A 20807-nucleotide genomic window follows, 5' to 3' on the forward strand; every position below is an offset into this window, starting at 1 on the left:
CACTAGCCCTTGACAACCATCCTGGGAGTAGATCAGCCAACCCTGAGCCGTGCCCGTGTAGCACGGGAACAGCCAAGAAAAAAAACTTGCTCACTGGCCGAAACGCTCCCAGCGAAGAACTGCCCTTCTGGTCAAACTCCTTGAGCCAATAACAAGTGGGATCTTGTTGTTTGGCGCCGATATTCCCTGCAATGCCACTGGGACCTCGGAACGTCACGAAACGCCATTTCGCATGTGTCTGCTGTCATATTGGATGCCGCGGTGGCGGAGTGGAATGATAAAAGTATGGTGGCGTGCTGAGAGTTTCCGAGGGAGCTAGGACTAAAGCTACAGGGAATATTTCGGCCCTCTCCGTCATTTTCTACGTAGTCCGTGTCTAGTAGGGGAGCATTCGGTGAAAAGCCGGACCCGTAGGTAAGCTTTTCCCGCCGATTCAAGTCTCTTTCCTAAAAGAAACACCGATCCTACGTTATGCAACCCAATCCCGTTACCGGGAAATTTCAGGACGACTTTTGCCGACGAGGCTGGGTCTGTGTTTAACTTGCTGAGATCTAATATCGATCTGTACATTGGTACTTTGGTGATTGAGCCTGGGATCTGGCACCCGAGGGCGTAACTGGTACGCAGTAGTGTTGGAGCTAGGGCACAATAGGAAAACGTCCAGGTTATCTGAACTTCAATTCCTTCCGATGTCATCTTCACTGTCATGCGAAGATGCAGAAAATTTGATGTCTCGATTACAATCCCTGAAGCCTTCGCTGCATCGAACAGTCGAGGCCTGCGACATTTATCTTCCAGATGACAGTCTGGCCGCCAACGGCGTGCAGGGTTATTGTCAGCCGAGTCCGGAACCTAGGCACCAGACTTGTGCTGGCTAGGAGGGTGGGAAGATGTGGAAATTTGTCAAGGCTGAGGTCAGCAGCGAGGGAAAGCTCGCAAAGAGCAGACTGGCCTTGATGCCCATGGGTTACCATCCTCTGCTACCATGTTAGCAGCTTGAGACAACTTGAGCCTTTTACCAAGAAATTTCAGGATTAACATGTCTAGTGAACGTTGAAACGCAGTTTGAATCCAACAATAATCATCACCCCCCTGCAGATCCGCACGTCGAAAACCAAATAAAATGCGGGATGATGAACTACCCTAGCAGACTTGCCCATAGATGTCGTTTCGGGGTGTCGTCGCTTCATAGTAGCACGTGGTTGGCCTTCCATGGGTGCTTCCAAGGTTGAGATGTTCCATGGTAGCCGTGACGCAATTATAGAACAGTTGCTTCGAGAAGAACATTGGAAGGATTATCAAAAACGTATAAAGAAACACTGCTATCGTGGATGAGGGTACGACCATTGAAATAAGTAAGAAAACCATGTATGAAGTTCAAAATTTCTCTATCCCATTGCTTTTGTATAGACTGACGAATGCAAGTAACTGACATGCTGGATGTCTTTTTGGGAATCATCATTATCAACCATGTCCTACAGTACAAGGAAAAGAGCATCGGCCTAAATATAGGCCCGCCTAAGAAGAAGGAAAAGTTCCATTCAAAAAGTCGTAAGAGAGAACCGAGAAAAAAGTTTAAGTAGTGCGCTTGGCGAACTCGACGCGGAGAATAAGGTGGCGGTAACCGACTATCAGAAAACCAGGTTAGCAATCGAGGAACTTGTAGAAAGAAGACCACGAAACGGAATGTTGAAGACATACAGCCATCCACCTTCTCGCAAGCAAGTGCTGCGTCGCCACGATCCGCATAGCTGATGAAAGCAAAGCCCTTGGCTCTCTGGGTTTCCCGATCCCGTGCAAGGAAGACTCTGGTGACACGACCGAAACGTTCGAAGAGATCCCGCAACTCGTTCTCCTCTGCCAACTCGCTGACCTGTTTGCAAAAAAAAAAAGAAAAAGTCAGTACCAAACCAAAATAAACAACCATACTCGTAAAGCTCGTAGAAAGCAGAACAAGGGCAGAACGTACGTTTGTAACTCTCAGAGTCGCCAAATCGTCCTTCTCGAAGCGACCACCCATCTTCTCGCCGCCACCAGCACCGCCCTTCCGCATGTGAGGAGGAACGTAGCTGGACTTTCCAGCACCGAGACCACCCGCATCGTCCTCTGCCTCGGCGCCACCAGCAGCAGCAGTGCCCTCCTCGACGGGGGCCATGGTGTCCTTGAAGGGACAACGGGCCGTGAAATGCTCTCCACTGCAAATACGACACTTGACCTTCTTGTCCTTCAACTGGTCCTTCATGCTGCCCTTCTCGCCACCCTCCTTCTCAACCTCCTTAGCGTTGGCCTTCCAGTTGACGCTGGGACGGAAGATGATGTTCTCGCCGACGGAAGTAGTATCGAACGTGGGACCGGCGGGGTGGCCCTTCTCGAGACCGAACTTGTCCCATTTGCGGCGTTCGGCGACCTGGGGGTTGACGTGTTCGCGGACAATAGTGGTCTTAATTCGGCGGGTGACCTTCACTTTCTTGTTGTCATCGTTGTAGCGGTAGGAGATGACGGTCTTGGTGCCGTCCTTGTTCGCGATCACTTCTTGCGGCGGGAGCACGGAGGGGTCATCGAAATCTTCGTCGTCGGCCCAGTCGGCGCGGCTGTAAGATAGAAAGTTTTGTTAGGTCGGTATTTTTTTGTAGGGGTGCAAATGTGTATACTCACTTTCCGGTTGGAGACATGGTGTAAGTGATGGTGTTATTACGGCTGCTGAATTTCTGGATTTCTTTCAAAGGCGAATCCGTTGTGGATTTAATAATTTCCCGTGGCGCAGTTGTGGCTGGTGGCGGAAATCACGTGGCGCGGTGTGTATAGCCCCAGAAGTGTTAAAGGTTTAACCTCGTTTTAACATACTGATGGAGTAAATATATCTGTTCTCCCTCGTGATAAGCATGATAACATTCAGCGAGTTCTGAAACCTGGACATATCAACGGTAAAAGAACGGTTTCCAGACATAGTTAGCGTTGAGGGCCCCGAGAAGATTTCCTTCGAACCAGAGCGAATATTTGCAGTGGACAGGGTAGTCGTTCGCCCTGATCTCGTACTTCACCTCGTGGAGTGACGAAGGCAGTATTAGAAATTTGGTTCTATTTGCAAATTTTGGCAATGTTGACACGCAATTACTTCACGTATAGCCCTCGAGTCTTTCCTATCATACTTTCTAGTACTACGTTTTGCCAAAGAACATGTATTTATCTTAGCTTCTCTAAATATAAGACATAGAGAAGCAGGAAAAGAGAAAACCAAAAAATAAACCCAAGTACACATCCCGAGAGAAACAATTTTGAACAAAAAGAAACCCGAAACTCCCGTGACCTCTAGTAAGTATAGTGGTTGTTTCGTGTGTGCTGAATTAGATTGTCCGCACGATTAAAAGCCTTCTTACACCCTTGCACTGGACATGGATGAGCAAGAGGGGTGACATGTATTTTCCGAATGTGGCGAATGAGGGAGGACTCTCGTTTGAAAGTGCCTAGGTAGCCACAGCCTTCCCACTTGCATTGAAACTCGGGATCGTCTGGGCTGTGCGAAGCCGAACTAAGGAGCGAGTTAGACATACCATTTGTACTGCAAATCAAAGAAATTATCCTACCCGCTAATTTGGCTTCTTCTAGCGCGGCTTCGAGTGTTGCTTCGTCCCCGGGAAATTACAGCCGGTCCGTGGGAGAGATTTGGATAGGCTGCAACTCTAGGGGTTGAGGCGATCTGTTGGTGGGGCACGCTGATTGGCATGGCACGAGTAGAACCCCCCTGCACTGCCAAGGAATTCACCTGGGCGCAAGGCGACAGGTAGGAGGTGACAGGTACACCGTTGGGCAAGAACCCTTCGAATCCAGCGGATGCGCTCCAGCCAAGATCAGGGGCTAGATGAGGGAAGGTCTGGAGAGAACCATCTAGATTATACCCATAGATACGGGTATCTTCCCACCGTTGATCATACGGCCCTGCCATGTTGAGCTAAGAAGCGATTTAACAAATGTAAGAGAAGCGCCCGAGACGAGAGACTGAAAATCTGTATTGCTAAACAACCGTTGGTGAAAAGCCAGAAGGGGGAGTTGGAAGGTCATTATATCGGGGAGAATCGTTATTTATGTTCTCATGCCAGTAGTAACAATCAATCTCCAGAAAACGAGCCTTGGTGTAAATCACATAATTATTTTGAGAATGAGAATCTCGGAGGAAAACTCGATATATGAGAACGGACGAATGAGGTTCTTTCTTCAATCCGCGGAAGGTATGTTAGGGTTATAGAAACCAAAAACGACGGATTCAACAGATGACAGCTCACAATTGTCATCGGGCAGCTACGTGGAATTCAAGAGGCTATGCAGTGTGGATAGCGACATGTGAGAAATGACCAATGAGATTGCAGACCATTTTCAGTATCGGGGTGCAGTTTGGCGCCTCTTACTCCGTAAAGCTGAGCTGATGGCTTATTTTTTACCCAGTGCCCCTTTAAAAGGCTCGTCTGGTATACTCCTCCCCATATTCTACTCTACCAAGAATTCTCACAATGGCGGGATCAGATTTCGAACCATTCAAGCTCGAGATTGAGCGTCTATACCTCCATGAGAACAAACCATTACCCTCCGTGAGGGAATATATGGCGTCCAAATACTCTTTGATCAAGTCGTAAGTGTTGCAACACTGCTAGGTCACTCCACTCAGCTCACAGATAGAAAGCCTAGGCCAGTACAGCCGCCAACTCAAGAAATGGGGGTTTGTCAAGGGTCACATCAAGGCCGATGATTGGATTTGGATGAGAAACAAGCTGAGAAAAAGAAAACTGAACGACAACAAGAAAAGCGAATTCCACTTCGGTGGAAAGGAGGTTCACGTACCAAAGATCAAGAAGGCAAAATATAGAGAGGCATATGTTTCGACCATAGCCAAATTCTCTACTGGTAAGCTCTGCATATTCTTCCGGTCATACCATATATTAATAGATTGATCTATTTCTAGCTCCTTCCCCGAAAACTCCAGAAGGAATCTTTGTTTGCACCCCAGCATCGCCAGGAATGAATCTTGTATGGAATCAGCCACTCCCATGGCTGCGCTTCATCAAACTTGTGCGTCCCATGGAGAATGAAGGTACGGCTTTTCTTTCTCATAGGATGTGGCCAAGGCTCACTAACTATTTAGAAGCACCATCGCTGCCCTCGTCCCTGACTATCTGTTCCCCTAATGATGCCAATGCGCTCTCTAGCACCATCAGCCACGAACTGATGCATCGTCTAAGGACAATAATACCCTGGAATAAACTATGTCACCCCCCAAATATACATAGTAGCTCTCGAACCTCGGCGGCTTTGAGCATACTCATGCCAGAGGAGTTTCCGGGCCAGCACGATGCTTTGTCGACGGACTTGACTAGCTATACAAACAAGGCGAAAGAATGCATGGCCTTAGAGCTTTTTCTTCTATCAAACAATTTCACATCGCAAGGTCCAGGGGGACGTACTGAGGAGAATATCAGATCGGATGACGAGCGGGTAATGCAAATATTAAGCGATTATGGCTGGAAGGACTTGAAACATATCCAGATCCTTTTATCAAGCCATGAGCCAACCGCCGAAGCTATTGCAGAGAAGGTGTTTGCAAGTGCATTGAGACTGCATGACGTGAACACGGTGAAGATGATGCTCGAAGCCCACATGAATCCAAACAATCCATTGATTGAGACAATCTCCCACGGTATCCTGACTCCTCTTCAATTCAGTGCAGGAAGCCATCATGAACGCAGTGAGGAGCTCATCGATATTCTTATATCACATGGGGCGAATGTGAATGACTCGGGCAATGACTACCCACCTCTGCATTATGCCATCAACGAACATAACAACAGAATCATCCGTGCTCTTATGTTTCATGATGCTATTGTAACGCCAGATTGCCTTTGTACCGCCACACATTTGATGGATATCGAAGTTTTTACAGACCTCGCCAATTCATGTTCTGATGTTAACGCACATGGAACAAGATGGGGGGAGCTCAGTGCTCTTGCCCAGGCTGTCAAACATGGCAATGTCCCGATAATTGAAATTTTACTCGCCAAAGGTGCCAATATGAATGTTCTGGTCATTGTCGACTTCGAGGAGGACATTGCGATGACCACCATCTTGGGCCTTGCAAGTAGCGTTGTGTCACAATCCGTCGATATTATACGTGCCTTGCTGCAGGGCTGCCATGAGGTGAACCCCGACTTCGATGACCTGCTTTATGTTTCACCCGTTGTACTAGCGGTAGAAATGGGAAGTGTCGAGATCACTCGGGCTCTACTCCAAGCTGGGGTCAATATTAAGCAAGCCGATGAGCAAGGGGAAATGACACTTCTTGAACGTGCCACCAAAACCTACACTTCTTGGGGGGCCCTAGCGCTGTGCAATGTCTCGTTATGCAAAGTCTTGGTTGAATATGGAGCCCAAGTCGACAGACCAGTTTCTGCCCAGAAACATAAGTCCTCGGCTCTTTTTCTCGCTCTTAAGCAACAGCCGGTATCCCCCGAAATTGTTAAGCTCTTGATCAACGCAGGTGCACGCCTGAATGATGAATACACCAAGTCCCCTTATACTGTACTTGGAGCTGCCATTCAAAAGGGCGATCAAGTCTTGATTGGCAGCCTCTTGGGTGCCGGAGCTACAGTTGTGGGAACCAAACTAGATGGAATTGGCAGTTTAGGTACTGCGATATACCTGCAGGGAAATGGAGTTCTTCAATACATTCTGAAGATATCAGGCCCCAAAATCCTTGCTGCTGCTTTACTTGCAGAAAATTACCATCTAGCTCGGTACTTGCTGGAACATAATGCTGATCATGAAAATCAGATTGAAAATGAAGATCCCACCCTCGTCGATCAGACCCCATTGGAAGCAGCAATCGCGATGCGTGATTTTGTTTTCGCGGAAACCCTTCTAGAACGCGGTGCAAAGGTTACAGACGGTGTTCTTTCACATGCTGTATACACAGATGCTGTGTTTCTGGAACACATACTGCCCAGGTTCCGGGGAAGCGCCCCATATGCAGTAGGAAATGCACTCATTGGCAGTTTACCCTCCTTACAACTGCTTCAATTGCTTCAAGAGGCAGGCGTGGACCCCACTGGTGTAACAGAAGATTTTGGGGAATTTGAAGCGGAAGAGTTTTACCTGCCGCCACCGGAGTCAGTACTCGAATTAGCTGTGTGGGTAGAAAAAAGGGAGGATTTGCAGTTCCTGCTCCAATGGATACCCTGGAGTCCAATGCTGACCGGTCGCGCCTTGACAATTGCGATACTTTTGGATCAGAATGAACTCGCGGAGGATATACTGCGTTTTAATCCTGATCTGACAGAGGAAATTACCATCAGCTACCTCCTTGAGCACCCGCTTCAAGATGAAGAAGTGCTAGAAACGTACAGTCCACTTGAAGCTGCAGTACATAGACAAATGATCCCGATCGCACGCGCATTGATGGGAAAGGTGAATGTCAATTATCTTGGTTGTGAGGCTCGCCGTCGAACAGCATTGCAATATGCCGTTGAAAATGGAAACATGGAGCTTATCAACCTACTGATTTCGGAGCACGGAGCTAGGATTGATGGCCCTGTTGCCACGAACGGCGGTGCTACTGCATTGCAGATCGCATGCAGTAAAGGTTATATTGGTATTGCAAGGAGGCTGCTTGACCTAGGAGCAGATGTCAATGAAGCCCCCGCAAAGTATGATGGACGTACGGCCTTACAAGGAGCTGCAGAGCACGGTCGAATTGATATGCTACAAATTCTGCTCGAAGAAGGAGCGGTGATTGTCGGCGAAGGTGGACCGCATTATCTCAAGGCTGTTGAGCTTGCAGCGACCAATGGGCACCATGCTGCTGCAAGGATGCTGAAGTCTTGGAGGGACACTGTTCATTTGGATCCCTCAGCGGTTTGACAAATATATTCTTCAGGGTGGAGGAATGGGTACAGGAGTTTCTCTGCAACTACATTCACTCATTTCCTTTCGCTTTTTGGGAGGATACACTTGTGACTATGCCATCCCAGATTGAGTCAGTCGAATACCCTAGGAATCTCTTCGTGGTCTAGCATTACGAAACAATTTTGTTTCGAGGTTTTCCATATTGAAAAGTTTATAAAAGCACAAACAGATGTATTAGGCCAAGCTTCCTCTAGTCCAAGCCGCTCCTCAGGATCACACCAAACAACGCCAAATCAGAACCCCCTCAAAGCCTCCTCAGTCCAATCCCACAAGCTCTCCGCAAGCGCCTCATCCTTCGCTGTCTCATCAAGCTTCCTATCCTCCAATTTCCCAACAGGCTCATAATAACCCCCATTCCGAATCTTCGCCTTATCCACAGTAGCCGCCCAAGTCTGATTAAACGCACCCTCATGCGGCTTGATAAGCAGCCACCAAGCAATCCCATAAACAATCACCTTATTCTTAAGACTAAGATCATCAACAAGACCAGTGCTCACAACACCAGGATGCACCGACACCGTCGTGATAGCCGGAAATCTCTTTGCGAGCTCGCGCGCATACAGCAAATTAGCCAGTTTACTCTGCCCATACCGCCGCCAAGGCCCGCCGAACGCAATATCCTGCGTTGTCTTGAGCTTGTCGAAGATAATTCCGCCGTGTGGGTGTAGTCCCATCCCCTGCGAGGTGAGGATCACGAGGCGTGGGTTGCGGGAGGCTTCGAGGAGGGGCAGGAGCTTTTTGATCAGCAGTGCGTGGCCGAGGTGGTTGGTGCCGAATTGGACCTCGTAACCATCTACCGTTAGACTGGGGGGTTTGGCCATGATCCCCGCGTTGCACATTAGGATGTCTAGGGTTTGGTGTTGGCTGGTGAAGTGCTCGGCGGCCTTTTTGACGGATGTCAGGGAGGCTAGGTCACATTTTATGAATGTAACTGCGAGATTGGGGTTGGTTCCGTGAATTTGTTTGATCACTTTTTCTGCGCTCGTGGCATTGCGGCCGCTGAGGTAGATGTGTGATGGGTTGTGCTTGGCTAGATGGATTGCTGATGCTGCGCCTAGCCCGCCGGTTCCTAGGTTGGTTGTTAGTTGTGGACTTATGGAAAGCAGAAAGGAATGTTTTCAAACCTCCTGTTATGAAGATAGATTTTCCCGTGAGATCGGGGATCTCCTTGTCGGGGTTATAGTCGAGAGGCATGGTTGATGTATAAAATTAGGGCTAGATGTGTCTCACGCAATATGGTTTGAAGAAACTGGTTCAGAATGAGGAATCCTAGCTCTAAATGAGAAGTAACGAGGTTTGCTCTGCCTTATATATGTAGGCAATGCACGTTATCCATAAGCAAGAGGTCAAAGAGTGCTCGAGGTCAGATATCAAGTTTCCCGATTGGGAAGCATAGTCCAAGCCACCCGGGCCCCATATGCGGCTTGTCCAGCCAATGGAAATTAAGAGTTTCCGAGCTCTCCAATGCCATCTAGCCACCTGACAGTCTTCTATGATTATTCTTTACATCCGCTGCCAGAACGGCTTGATATTGTACCGGAGAACAAGCGGCGAGTTTTCTGAATTCCTCCGAGTCTGATGATGGAGGTTCTAGGCACCAGTGTTATAGGGAGGAGCAATGGGAGCTGACATTTACGGCTAAAAATTGAATATTATGTAAATATGTTGTAATGCAACTATGCAAATGTATAATAATCCAATGCAATCGAACCACAAATGAACCCACCCCGAACCAACCCAATATATACACCGCAAAATCTAAATACTATAAAATTCAAGTTACCGACCAGTCTTGCGAATCTCGATCGGCCGCAAGATGCAATATACAAAAGCAGCGAAGGCAAAGCCCAACTCAAAGCCGATGTCGCCACCACCATTATCGGGGTCACCAGCATACTTGGCGATAGGACCCGTCCACCAAGACTGGCTCATGCCCACAACAACACCGACAATACCAAAGGCAAACGCAATAGACGCGGCGATTCCCATGGGCAGCTTGTCGGGATTGTCGTAGTCCTCCGGACGATAGCCATCGAATCCACGTCGGAAAACGAAGTGGTCAACCAGCGCAATGCCGGAGTAAATAGCTAGCCAGTAGGCGATAAGGCTCATGAAGTTCTCGAGGACGGCCTCGAAGTTCGAGTAGCCCGGGATACCGATGGCAAGAGAGACACAAGAGGCGAGGAAGGTCCAGATAAATCGCGGCACGCGCTGAGTAGCCCGACCGAGCACCTGCAAGGTCAGACCGACGGAGTAGATGTTGGGGCAGTTGTTGGCGATAATGGATAGGGCCAGGATGACGAGGCAGAATTTGCCGAAGCCACCGAGAGGCTCCAGCACGGCGGCGATCAGGCCGCCGTTGACGGAGGCGCGGTAACCCTCGGCGTACTTGTTGTTATATCCGTCACCCATCTCAGTCGCGGACATGATGGCGATACCGAGGAATTGGGTGAAGAGCAAGGGGACGATCAGACCAATCCAGGCAGACAAGAAGACCAGGCGACGGCTCTGAGTCTTTGGCTGGTAGACAGTGTAGTCGGCAGCGTAGCTGGTCCAGCCAGTGGCGAAACCATAGACAGTGGATCCGAAGGATAGACAGGCACCCATTTCAGAAATTCCGACTCCCATTGGGATGTTGATGAAATCGCCGGAGTGGGCGAATGTGCCGAGCACAATGATAAACACGATGCAGGTGGGGATCCAGCTCCAGTATTCATACATGTGAACAAACTTGTACCCACAAAAGGTGACGAGGAGCGTGCAGAATGTGATGATGAGAATACCGGCCCATCCGGGGACTTCGTCGTTTACCGCGTTGAGAAGTTGGGCACCGACGATGGCGTTGGCAGCAGACCAACCGACACAGGCGATAATATTAAGGACGGCAACTAGGAAATCATTAATTAGCATGACCATTCTACTAACCGAATGGACATCCCGAGCCAACTTACTGAATTTCACAGCCCACCATCCAAACCAGAATCGCGAGAGCACCATCTGGCGCAGCCCAAAGGGAGGACCAAAGCACGAGAAGAAACACACGGTCATGACACCGAGGAGGTTGAAAAAGAGACAGACCAAAATGGCATCAATGAAGCCCAGCCCGAATGCAGACTTTCCAAGAACGCCAATGGCGAAGGAGCTCACGACCATGTTTGCGGCCAACCACTAGGTTTGGTCAGTGGAAAAGGCCTCCAGGCCATGGCGATCACGCCAGGTAATTGCAGGAACACACCATGCTACCAATATTGAGGAAAGACGTATCGTTCCGCTCAGAATCCGGCACTCGTTCGACACCTCGCTGCTCGATGTTGAGCTTGCCGGCTATACGCTGGATCTTGGCGTACAGCGAATCGCCATATTCGAAGCTCTCTCCGGGCACGGCGCCATCGCTGGAGTTGTCGAATATATCGTTGCTATTTGTGTCGGCGGAATTGTTCACCTGGGGAGCTTTTTCCAGGTCCTCATTTGAGCTGCGGAACGCTTTGGCGAACTTGGGAAGCATCTGTTCGGTTGAATCCTCACCAATGAAGGCGAAGATTGGAATGGAGACGAGAATATAAACGGGATTAATCGAAGAGCTGGGTAGGCTCAGCGAGACCCAGGGAGATCAGGATGAAGGGATTGAATTGTACAAAGGCACTGTCACATCATTCTCTCTTCTTTTTTTTTTGATCCACAGAACGGGAGGAGCTGTTAATATAGTGTCGCGAGAATTTCTTTGCGCGTCTCCACCGCGATCTCGCACTGTGGCAAAGATAGCCCTGTCGCGTGGTCCCCTTCCAGAAGACGAGACAAATGACAAGCCTTGAAACCCCATAAAAAGATTTGTTGAACCAATCACAATATTTCCGATAGCCCTAGCTTATCAGGATGCCGAGGATTCTGCACTCGCTTCCGTCTCGGATTGAACTTGGGATTGTCATTGGATGAAAGAAGTTGTGTGAGCGGGCCAGAAAGTCCACGGGTGGACACCCTCTCGGGATTTCAGATAAGAGAAAATCCGGCTTCCGATATCTCTTGATAGTGACAGGATTCTTCTAAACTCATATCCTTGTATACCCAATCATGTTTTCCAAATATGTACCTGCCAAGTATTCTTATCATTTTGATCAGAGATCTTCTACCTGAACCTTGTGTTTTGATCACTGATTGGTATCCAAGTCGACCCATGTCTTTCAATCAAGCTTCCTGACCCTTGTCAGACGGGAGACGCCGATGTGCGTGAAGCTTGGTATCTGCAATGCTTTCTTCCCATGTTTGTGCGGGGAATATCGAATATCCACGCCGGGACCTAGCTACGCTACCCCGGATGTTATCGGGCCCCAATATATTCTCAAACGTGTGTGGCTTTTCTCGATCAGAAACGGAGCAAGTGACCGCACATAGCCTATAACGGTGATCTTGGAAGGTCGAGCCGGTCGGATATGCACACGCATATCCAAACATGTTTCGAAGCCACATGGCATGTTTGTCATATCTTTGGCTTTGGCTATTCTTATCCCTACTAAACATTATAACCAGCTAGAGACAAGGCTCCCGAGATTGCCGTTTTGAACTTCATTGGTGCGCGGACGAGATCTCTTGACAGATCCGATCATGTAAACTTCAATGTTGCTTCGATCTATGCTTAATTCTGTCTAGCGTGCTTCTCGCAAATCAAAAGGTCTTGATTGGCTTCGAGGCTGGGATGTCCAATGCGATATCATATTTCGAGGTAAATCGAAGGGAATGATGTTGGTTTTCTCGTCCTTGTTGGCTACAATACTTTCTTTTTCTCCTGCCTATCCAATTTTGCCAAACTGGATATAACGGGACTTTCCGAAAGTTGGAGAACCATTGAGGCATATTTGTGCTCTAAGCAGATGCCCCTCTGCTCTCCAGGATTCATCTCTTATCCCTCTCGTATTTATCATCTCTGTATGTGAGCAGCTTAGCTCAATCCCTAATAACTGCCATCTATTGATGTCGAAGCTACGGAGTAGACTTCTCGGACTTATTCGGTCAACGTTATTTCACCGTCGGCGTAATAGCGCTTTACCAAAATTGTATATTGGCTTTCTGAACATACAACAATTGAAATATCTATATCAAACACTGTGCCGTGTACAACTCTGCTGATCTCCTCAATCCCCTTAAACCGTACTTCATGATTAACCAGTTTAAACCTTGAAAAGCACCATCCTTACCTATTTCGCCTGAACATAAGCCACAATGATCGTGTTTGTTATTGCCTTCTTTCCCCTCGATGCATCACTAACACATTCAACAAATTACATGGCACACATTTACTCCTCATAGCTCCTGTCCACATAGCTCCCCTCATCACTCCATACCACCCATGTGGGCTGATTGGTGCCTACCATCTAAACGCTTGCTAAGCCATGGCCATGACGACTGATCGTCAGCTCCAATTTCAAGAGACCTTGCCAAGTCCGGCACTGAGGCGACCAACTAAAATACCGACATCATCGTTGCTACTGCTAGTCGTCCGCTTGCTGTCCACCCCACCCTCTCGTTTGCCCACCCGGTTATTTAACGGCTCAACACCAGCTCGCTCAACAACTATACCCGAAACAACACCGTAGTCGAGACGCACGGGAAAGGTCCGGATGACTAGCGTGATACTGGAGAAGGATATCTCTGGCAAAATCCAACAACGAAGCGCCATCATCATTATCATTGCGATCTATACATATTGTTTTCTACGAACAGGGTATCCATTTGGAAGAGCAAACATTTGAAGGATAAGCTAAGATTGAAGCCTGTTGAGCTTCATGGCTGATATCTTAGGCATCTATTTCGGAATTATTCTTTGTCGCTGTCACCGTCGCGCGTTTAGTCACGTTGCCATGACGAACCCTAGTGTCCTAGTCGGTCACGCTGGGAGGGCTCTGCTAATGTTCCTGCCACGCTTGTCCAGGTGCATATTCGGTCACGTTACCATGGCGAACCCTAGCTCTGGTACTCCTAGTGAAGACGAGGTTATGGTTGTATTCCATATCTTGACTTTCTTGTAGGCTCATTAATATATTCGACCTTGGAAATATAATAAAGCAGATGATCTCTGGATAGGTCTATAATGTAAACAACATCATACCTGTACCTAGACAGTATCCAATTGGCAGAGGTAAAGTATGAAGCTTGAGGGTAAGAGCGATCAAGCTCGACTATAAATTTCAATCACGCGTCACTTCGACTTCCACCTCGTGATCTTAAGGAACACCAGAGCTTTGTTTTCTTGTCTTTTTCTTTGACGTCACATATTCACACGCTGGCATGATCGGTATCTATCTTTGCTAGTTATTCACATGCTTTCTTTATTTCATTGGTGATTCGAACTGGTGGATGCACGTCCTAGAACAATCCGAACAAAATGAGTCCCGACCACCAACAAAAAGGCTCAGACACCATGCGTCGCCAGTTATTCTCGCTATCATCAGTCTTCCGCCCCCAGGCAAGCAAGAGAGCCAGGTAATGACAAACAAAGAATGCCAGAAGATGAAAGAGATATTCTGCTAACTAAGACAGCAGCATGACTGTTGCAGTACAGGAACAGCCAACTTGCCAAGAAAGGATCCATTACCCCGTGTTTAATCCCCTAGATCCTCGTCACAACCCAGAGATATCAAGCTTGTCATGGCGTTCCCAGGAGCAACCCAGTTCGTCTTCGGGGTCGCGTAGTCCAATGGCATGGGTCCAATCTGTCTCCAGACGATCTCTCCATAGAGCACGATCAGGTCTGTTGGCACTGAGGTCGGGTCTCATTCATCGTTCGGGCGAGGAAGAGTACCCCAAGAAAAGTTTTGTCAGCCCCGTTGCTCTCAAGCGTGAAAGACAGCAACACCGTGGAGTTTCATCCGGGGCCTACACCACGGATACCCAAGAGGACCTGGCATTTGGCGCCGAACTGTCTCGCATGAATCCTACACCTTCTTCCCCATCCGTCAATCTTGATGTGCCGTCTCTTATTCGCGTGCCGTCGATTAATTCGATCCATCGTTCGCCCGCAACTCTTCCTGCATCTGAATCAACATCCAAACTCTCCGAAATTTCCGGCCGAGCTGTAAGTAATTCTGGGGTAAACTCGACTCTAGCCAACGACCATGATCTTGACTTCCAATTTGATGGAGCTGAAGACTTGGGGGCGAATATGAATTCTGAGGATCACTTTACTCATATCACAGCATCGACAGGGAACCATTTAATAGGGCAGACATGGGGCGTTGCAATCTCTACCGACGAAGAGGTCAAAATGTCTGCCTACGGTCTGGCAGATCCTCAGCCATCTATGAGAGAACAGCAAGCAACAAATCTACAGCAGCAAAATATCAGTGATGCAAGTTCGGATACACAAATCAGTGATAATCAACCAAGCTCAGTTCCCATTTCGAGACAATGCTCCGCCGAAGTTCGATTTGCATTTCCAGGAATCTATCAAGAGGCACTGGATCAGTGGGCGAGGCAAAATGGTAGTCCCAGCCCTAGTCAACACATTCCCGACCTCGATCAGCACAGCCCCAATCTCAGCCAACAAAGTCTCGACCTCAGCCAACACAGTTCTAGCCCCAGTCAGAATAGCGCCAAGCTCTACGAGGAAGAAGGAACCCCGTGTGCCTCTCAAGGGCCACTCGAATGCATTGGGCATGAGGATGATACATACAGCAACATGTCTCCATATCATGAACACGATGAAGGTCTCATGCCTCTGGTGCCCCCGCAAACCCTAATCGCCCATTCCGAAGAGACACAGTCATTTTCTTATACCAATCCCCTCAATTGCATCTCCAACCGGAATTCCGGCCAAAGATGGTCGTCTATCTCCGAGAGAGCAACCACACAATGGTCAAGTGTTGAAGATTCCTCAAGCCGTTACACACCCGCCAATACCACATCGCGAGATATCACATCAACGGAAATGACTTCAATAGAATCAATGTCAAACGAAACATGGTCTCCAATAGACTCTGAGGTCCTGTTCCCAAGCCCGGTGGAGGATGGAAATGGGTATTTCCTTTTCGATGGCAAAACCAACAGCCAGTATCCTGACAGAGGGAATGAGCCAGTCAAATCAGCACAGAATACCACCAGCAACTGTGGTAATACCAGAGGATCTCAGGAACTAACTGAGGCGATCTCTCCAGGGATCCTGTCCCTACGCGTCATACCCAATGGCATTCCCAGTGCGGGATTGGAATTTGTGGAAGAGGATACAGACGACGAGTTTTATCCTGGGATTGTGCAGCCAAGACAGGTTTGGTGAAATTATTCGTTAATACTTTTTTATAGGAATGGCCTAACCAATAGGGTCCTGTTCTCTTTGGCCACACTGTATTATTACCTACCCTTAGCAGTCCTAGAATGAAGTTTCCACTACCACAGTTCATTCATTCTTTTAACATTCTATGCATGGACCTCTTCTGCAGCCTTTGTGCTGACATTTTGATATGTAGTCACAGAGGAAGACCGGGCTCAACTACAAACAGAAGTATATGAATCTAGCTAGTTATGTGTAGGTACGTAGAGGTTCACCTTCATAATGTTCCACTACTTCAGCAAAACAATTTACTAATAAAAGAACAAAAACGAGAGGTAGAGGTTATGGCACGAGGTGACCTCCTATTTAAAGCACAGTAAAATCGTTCTGTCATTCATAATCACATTTATACTTCATGGTATCACATATTTGAAGCTACGTATATCACTGGATAATTGATCTGGCTACATGATCACTCCTAATAAAGTCAACCGACACTAGAACTCAAGCCATACCCAGGACAACCTGTTCCTGTCTCTCCTGCCAGACATTCTTACCCGAGCACGAGCAAACCATCTTATCATTATCCCACACACCCGCACTGCGCGCAATAACACCAACAAGGGTATTCTCATCCTCGCGTTTGAAAGGACCCTCCGTCCCGTTCGAAACAACCATACTCCGACCAATAAGCTCCCAGATCGCCACAGGCCGGTCCAAAAACACACTGCCCCGGCCCTTATTGTCAACATCCACGGTACCAAGAATGCCCCGGGTCTCCTTGGCCGGGGTGGCGGCAGCGTCGGCACCAAGCACCTTGCTCTTCACAGCCTCCCAGATACCACCGGTAGACTCAGCACCCCGGGAGATATCCCCCGCTTCTCGAATAGTGGTCCAGTATTTTCCCGGCGACAGGCCGTTGATTGTCAGGTCGATGAGGGTCATGTTCGGGGAGACCTGGACCATGCGCGCGAGGCCGCGGATATTGTTTGAGACGCTCGTTGAGTGCGTTTCAAGGATGCATACGGCGGAACCTGTATGGTGTATATCAGTTGGCATTGCTCACGTGTGTCGCATGGAATAGCAATGTAGGGACCGGGGATTCTGTACTGTTTGTAGTGCCGCTGCCGCGGAGGATGGCATCGCGGCCGGTGTTTTCGATCGCGGTTACGATAGAGCTGGGAGGAGCGGTGCCTTCGACGAAAACTAGCTGGTCTTTGAGGTTTGCTTCAACCTTGTTGATTCCTGTTGCGGGGGTCAACTTAGATGAAGGTGAGTTTGGGGTGTGATGACTACCTTCCAGGCTGTGTAGAGAGGTCGAGATAGACTTCACGCAGCCTTCACAGGTCATTGGGACCGAGAAGGTCGTCTATATATGAGAATCGCATTAGTATTGGGTGTTTATGAGTCATGGCGCTCAAATAGACTGACTTGGAATGGTTCGATCATGGCGGGGAAGAGACAGTAGATACGAATTCGGTGGCAAGTATAGTATGTGCACTGAAAGCGAAGAATATAAAGAGAAAGAGATAAAGATAATATCCCAGAAGAAAAGATTAGGGAAAAGATTAGACCAAAGGCCAGAACAAAGTAAATGTGCTATACAAATTCAGGCGGGGCGTTGGATTTCAAATCGAACTCGGCTTCTGACGAAACGTCATTCCCGAACTTCTCTTCAACATTGCCCCCACGAAAATGTCATCCAGATGGGCAACCGACGACCCAGAAACAGAAGCAATTATTGCCCAACAAAAACGCGATAAGGAACAAAAAAGACGCGCTAAAGCGGAGAAACAGCGACTCGAAGATGCCAACAAAGCTCAAGCTCGGGATGCCACAACCAATGGCGAGCTAGGCCCCCCGAAAAAACGACGAAGACTCTCCAATGACCCCGATGCCCGTCCAAATGATGAGGAAGTGGTGACCGAGAAGGAACAGAAAAACCAGTCGACCCTACTGCGCTTCCCGGTTGGAGAATGGGGCCCCTGCAGACATGTGGATAACTTCGAAAGATTGAACCACATTGAGGAGGGCTCGTATGGATGGGTTTCACGCGCAAAGGATATTTCGACGGGAGAAATTGTCGCGCTGAAGAAGCTCAAGCTGGAGAACTCGCCGGACGGGTTCCCAGTCACTGGGCTTCGGGAAATCCAAACACTTCTGGAGGCGCGACATCAAAATGTCGTTTACCTGCGGGAGGTAGTAATGGGCAATAAAATGGACGAGTGAGTTCCCCGCGTCTGCATTCTTTACATATGTTAATCAATGGGACAGTGTGTATCTAGTGATGGATTTCCACGAACACGACCTCAAAGCCCTACTCGACGAGATGCGCGAGCCCTTCCTTCCTTCGGAGATCAAGACCGTCTTGCTGCAGGTGGTTGGAGGACTCGAGTTCCTACATTCACAATGGATCATGCACCGCGACCTCAAGACCTCGAACTTATTAATGAACAACCGTGGTGAACTTAAAATTGCCGACTTTGGCATGGCCCGCTACTTCGGCGATCCACCTCCCAAGCTGACACAGCTCGTCGTGACACTCTGGTACCGTGCGCCGGAGCTGCTCCTCGGTGCCGAAAAATACGGCACAGAGATCGACATGTGGAGCATTGGCTGTATCTTCGGCGAGCTTCTCACCAAAGAGCCCCTCTTACAGGGCAAAAATGAAGTCGACCAGGTGTCTAAGATCTTCGCCTTGACCGGGCCACCGAACTCTGAAACATGGCCTGGGTTCCGTTCATTGCCCAACGCCAAGTCTTTGCGGCTCCCGTCGACATCGGCACCTTCGGCCAGCAACCCTCCTCTGCTGCCTCGCACCCGGTTCCCTTACCTGACCAATGCGGGCTTGAGTCTCATGTCAGGTTTGCTGGCGCTGAATCCGACCTCCCGTCCTACTGCCAAACAGTGCCTCGATCACCAATATTTCAAGGAAGATCCCCGTCCCAAACCGCGAGAGATGTTCCCTACGTTTCCCTCCAAGGCCGGCATGGAGAAACGGAGACGTCACCACACGCCTGAGGCTCCTAAACGAGGCCAGGAAGCACCCGAGCTGGACTTTGCAGGTGTCTTTGGAGGTGCTCCTGGTGGAGATACCGGTGAAGCAGGGGCTGGATTTACTCTTCGGTTGGGATAACTGCTTTCACATATAAGAGTAAATAATAGCAAATCTTGTTTTATTGTTTCTATAAAATATCTACCTCGGAGATATGTTCCATGACTGCCCTTTGAGCTCAGGTAGAATAAAATAGAGTAATATAGAATAAGATAGAAATAACAAGCGTGGGGCCAATGGGCTATAGATGTGGATATAATCAAGGAGTTCCGGACAGGTAGATCGGCCCCAACTCTGATCGGCCCCCCAAGCTTCTTTTCTTCTTCAACCTCACCACATTTTTTTTATTCTGACTTGATTTACTCTTCTTTTCTTAATTCGTCTAATTTATATTCTTTCTGTCATGGCGCCCAAACAACCAGTCTCGTTCGACGAAATCATCCAGGCTGGTAATGACTCCAACCTCCAGCGCTGACACCTAGCAAAATCTAACTGTTTCCCTCCACAGATCGTCAAAAGAAAAAGCAAGAGGAGCTCGCAAACCAACTCCTTGGAAAGAACCGCAGATCAAGCGCACCAGGTTCTGGCTCTGGCGCTGGCAAGAAAGCGCAGAACAAATCACAGACTGCAAAGCCCGGAAGCTTAGCAAGCAGGATCGGAGTATCCAAGGTATGAACAATTCCACCATGCGACCATGTATGCGACCATCATTGAGGGACAATCTTTGACAATCTCTCGCGTCAACATTTAGCGCTCCGCGTCAGCCACCGTGCAACCCAACAAGAACAAGCCAGCACCCACCACAAGCAACAATCGGACACGCGGCAAACCTGGCAAGCAAGATCGCATGAATGTAGATCAGGTCCGGACAGTTTTCCAAACCGAGAATGGCCAAGGGAACGCGCGAACAGGCAAATTTGCACAGAGCAGCCGTACATCCGGTGGCATGAACATGACCATTAAGGGTGCCTCGGGCCCGTTCATTGTCGTCGGAAGAAACTTTGCGCCTGGGACAACAGCTGCCGACATTCAGTCTGCTCTTGAGCCCATAACAGGACCTATGATCAGCTGCCAGATAGTAGCAAGCCAGCCAAGTGTTGTTGCGGAATTTGCATATGCGGAGAAGGCAGCTGCAGAGCTAGTGGTTGCCAATTTCCACAACCAGAGGGTAAATACTGTTCCTGTTTAATGAGACTACAAAACGGATGCTGATGCATGCTTTCTAGGCTGATGGGAGACTGCTTACGATGACCCTTAAATCGACCAAGGCCACAACCCACCAAGATCCCTTCACTGCACTCCGAGCACAAGCTGATCAGGAACGACTCCGAGCCCGTCGTGTCCCAGCCCCTCTGAACGACCTGCTAGCCGAGAGCCAGGGAAATTCGCAGACTGGCCTCTACAGCGATGAAATGATGGTCGATGTGCCGCCGCGGAATACGCAGAAGAACCAGAACCAACGGAAATGGCGTCGTTGAGCACCCAAATTTGAGCATGATAACTTGAGGACTGCGCGGAATTGTCGTGAAGATCGTGCTTCTTCTTGCA

At 48.7% G+C, this 20807-nt stretch overlaps 11 protein-coding genes across 11 annotated transcripts; 5 read left to right on the forward strand and 6 right to left on the reverse strand.

Annotated features, from left to right (window-relative positions):
* Positions 1-61: 61 nt before the first annotated feature.
* Positions 62-878, forward strand: N7517_005222 (uncharacterized protein; the record flags this gene model as incomplete). The annotated part of the gene is made up of 3 exons (XM_056722952.1): positions 62-283; positions 370-410; positions 665-878. Coding segments are annotated over 3 exons (477 nt in total), but the record flags the coding sequence as incomplete, so codon positions are not given.
* A 697-nt stretch (positions 879-1575) lies between these two features.
* On the reverse strand, positions 1576-2672 carry tif35 (translation initiation factor eIF3 core subunit g; the record flags this gene model as incomplete). Its single annotated transcript, XM_056722953.1, has 4 exons — positions 1576-1628; positions 1702-1873; positions 1970-2591; positions 2656-2672. 4 exons carry the CDS (start codon positions 2670-2672, stop codon positions 1576-1578), a joined length of 864 nt encoding a protein of 287 aa, XP_056579203.1.
* Positions 2673-3309: 637 nt separating this feature from the next.
* N7517_005224 (uncharacterized protein) lies at positions 3310-3943 on the reverse strand (the record flags this gene model as incomplete). The annotated part of the gene is made up of 2 exons (XM_056722954.1): positions 3310-3529; positions 3585-3943. The coding sequence occupies 2 exons, from the start codon at positions 3941-3943 to the stop codon at positions 3310-3312; spliced, it is 579 nt and encodes a 192-aa protein (XP_056579204.1).
* A 562-nt stretch (positions 3944-4505) lies between these two features.
* N7517_005225 (uncharacterized protein) lies at positions 4506-7902 on the forward strand (the record flags this gene model as incomplete). The annotated part of the gene is made up of 4 exons (XM_056722955.1): positions 4506-4624; positions 4676-4896; positions 4955-5083; positions 5135-7902. 4 exons carry the CDS (start codon positions 4506-4508, stop codon positions 7900-7902), a joined length of 3237 nt encoding a protein of 1078 aa, XP_056579205.1.
* Positions 7903-8180: 278 nt separating this feature from the next.
* On the reverse strand, positions 8181-9141 carry N7517_005226 (oxidoreductase, short-chain dehydrogenase/reductase family; the record flags this gene model as incomplete). Its single annotated transcript, XM_056722956.1, has 2 exons — positions 8181-9016; positions 9072-9141. 2 exons carry the CDS (start codon positions 9139-9141, stop codon positions 8181-8183), a joined length of 906 nt encoding a protein of 301 aa, XP_056579206.1.
* Positions 9142-9726: 585 nt separating this feature from the next.
* Positions 9727-11452, reverse strand: N7517_005227 (cytosine permease; the record flags this gene model as incomplete). Its single annotated transcript, XM_056722957.1, has 3 exons — positions 9727-10835; positions 10899-11115; positions 11183-11452. The coding sequence occupies 3 exons, from the start codon at positions 11450-11452 to the stop codon at positions 9727-9729; spliced, it is 1596 nt and encodes a 531-aa protein (XP_056579207.1).
* Positions 11453-13363: 1911 nt separating this feature from the next.
* N7517_005228 (uncharacterized protein) lies at positions 13364-13618 on the reverse strand (the record flags this gene model as incomplete). Its single annotated transcript, XM_056722958.1, has 1 exon — positions 13364-13618. One exon carries the CDS (start codon positions 13616-13618, stop codon positions 13364-13366), a length of 255 nt encoding a protein of 84 aa, XP_056579208.1.
* Positions 13619-14635: 1017 nt separating this feature from the next.
* Positions 14636-16210, forward strand: N7517_005229 (uncharacterized protein; the record flags this gene model as incomplete). The annotated part of the gene is made up of 1 exon (XM_056722959.1): positions 14636-16210. The coding sequence occupies one exon, from the start codon at positions 14636-14638 to the stop codon at positions 16208-16210; it is 1575 nt and encodes a 524-aa protein (XP_056579209.1).
* A 498-nt stretch (positions 16211-16708) lies between these two features.
* On the reverse strand, positions 16709-17653 carry N7517_005230 (copper chaperone CCS1; the record flags this gene model as incomplete). The annotated part of the gene is made up of 3 exons (XM_056722960.1): positions 16709-17238; positions 17315-17573; positions 17636-17653. 3 exons carry the CDS (start codon positions 17651-17653, stop codon positions 16709-16711), a joined length of 807 nt encoding a protein of 268 aa, XP_056579210.1.
* Positions 17654-17899: 246 nt separating this feature from the next.
* On the forward strand, positions 17900-19340 carry N7517_005231 (CDC2/CDK family serine/threonine-protein kinase; the record flags this gene model as incomplete). The annotated part of the gene is made up of 2 exons (XM_056722961.1): positions 17900-18429; positions 18479-19340. The coding sequence occupies 2 exons, from the start codon at positions 17900-17902 to the stop codon at positions 19338-19340; spliced, it is 1392 nt and encodes a 463-aa protein (XP_056579211.1).
* Positions 19341-19662: 322 nt separating this feature from the next.
* N7517_005232 (RNA recognition motif domain-containing protein) lies at positions 19663-20737 on the forward strand (the record flags this gene model as incomplete). Its single annotated transcript, XM_056722962.1, has 4 exons — positions 19663-19708; positions 19768-19928; positions 20011-20427; positions 20486-20737. 4 exons carry the CDS (start codon positions 19663-19665, stop codon positions 20735-20737), a joined length of 876 nt encoding a protein of 291 aa, XP_056579212.1.
* Positions 20738-20807: the final 70 nt, after the last annotated feature.

This window comes from Penicillium concentricum (assembly GCF_028827145.1).
Source record: "Penicillium concentricum strain IBT 3081 chromosome Unknown utg000002l_segment0_segment0, whole genome shotgun sequence".
NCBI classification, from domain to species: Eukaryota; Fungi; Ascomycota; class Eurotiomycetes; order Eurotiales; family Aspergillaceae; genus Penicillium; species Penicillium concentricum.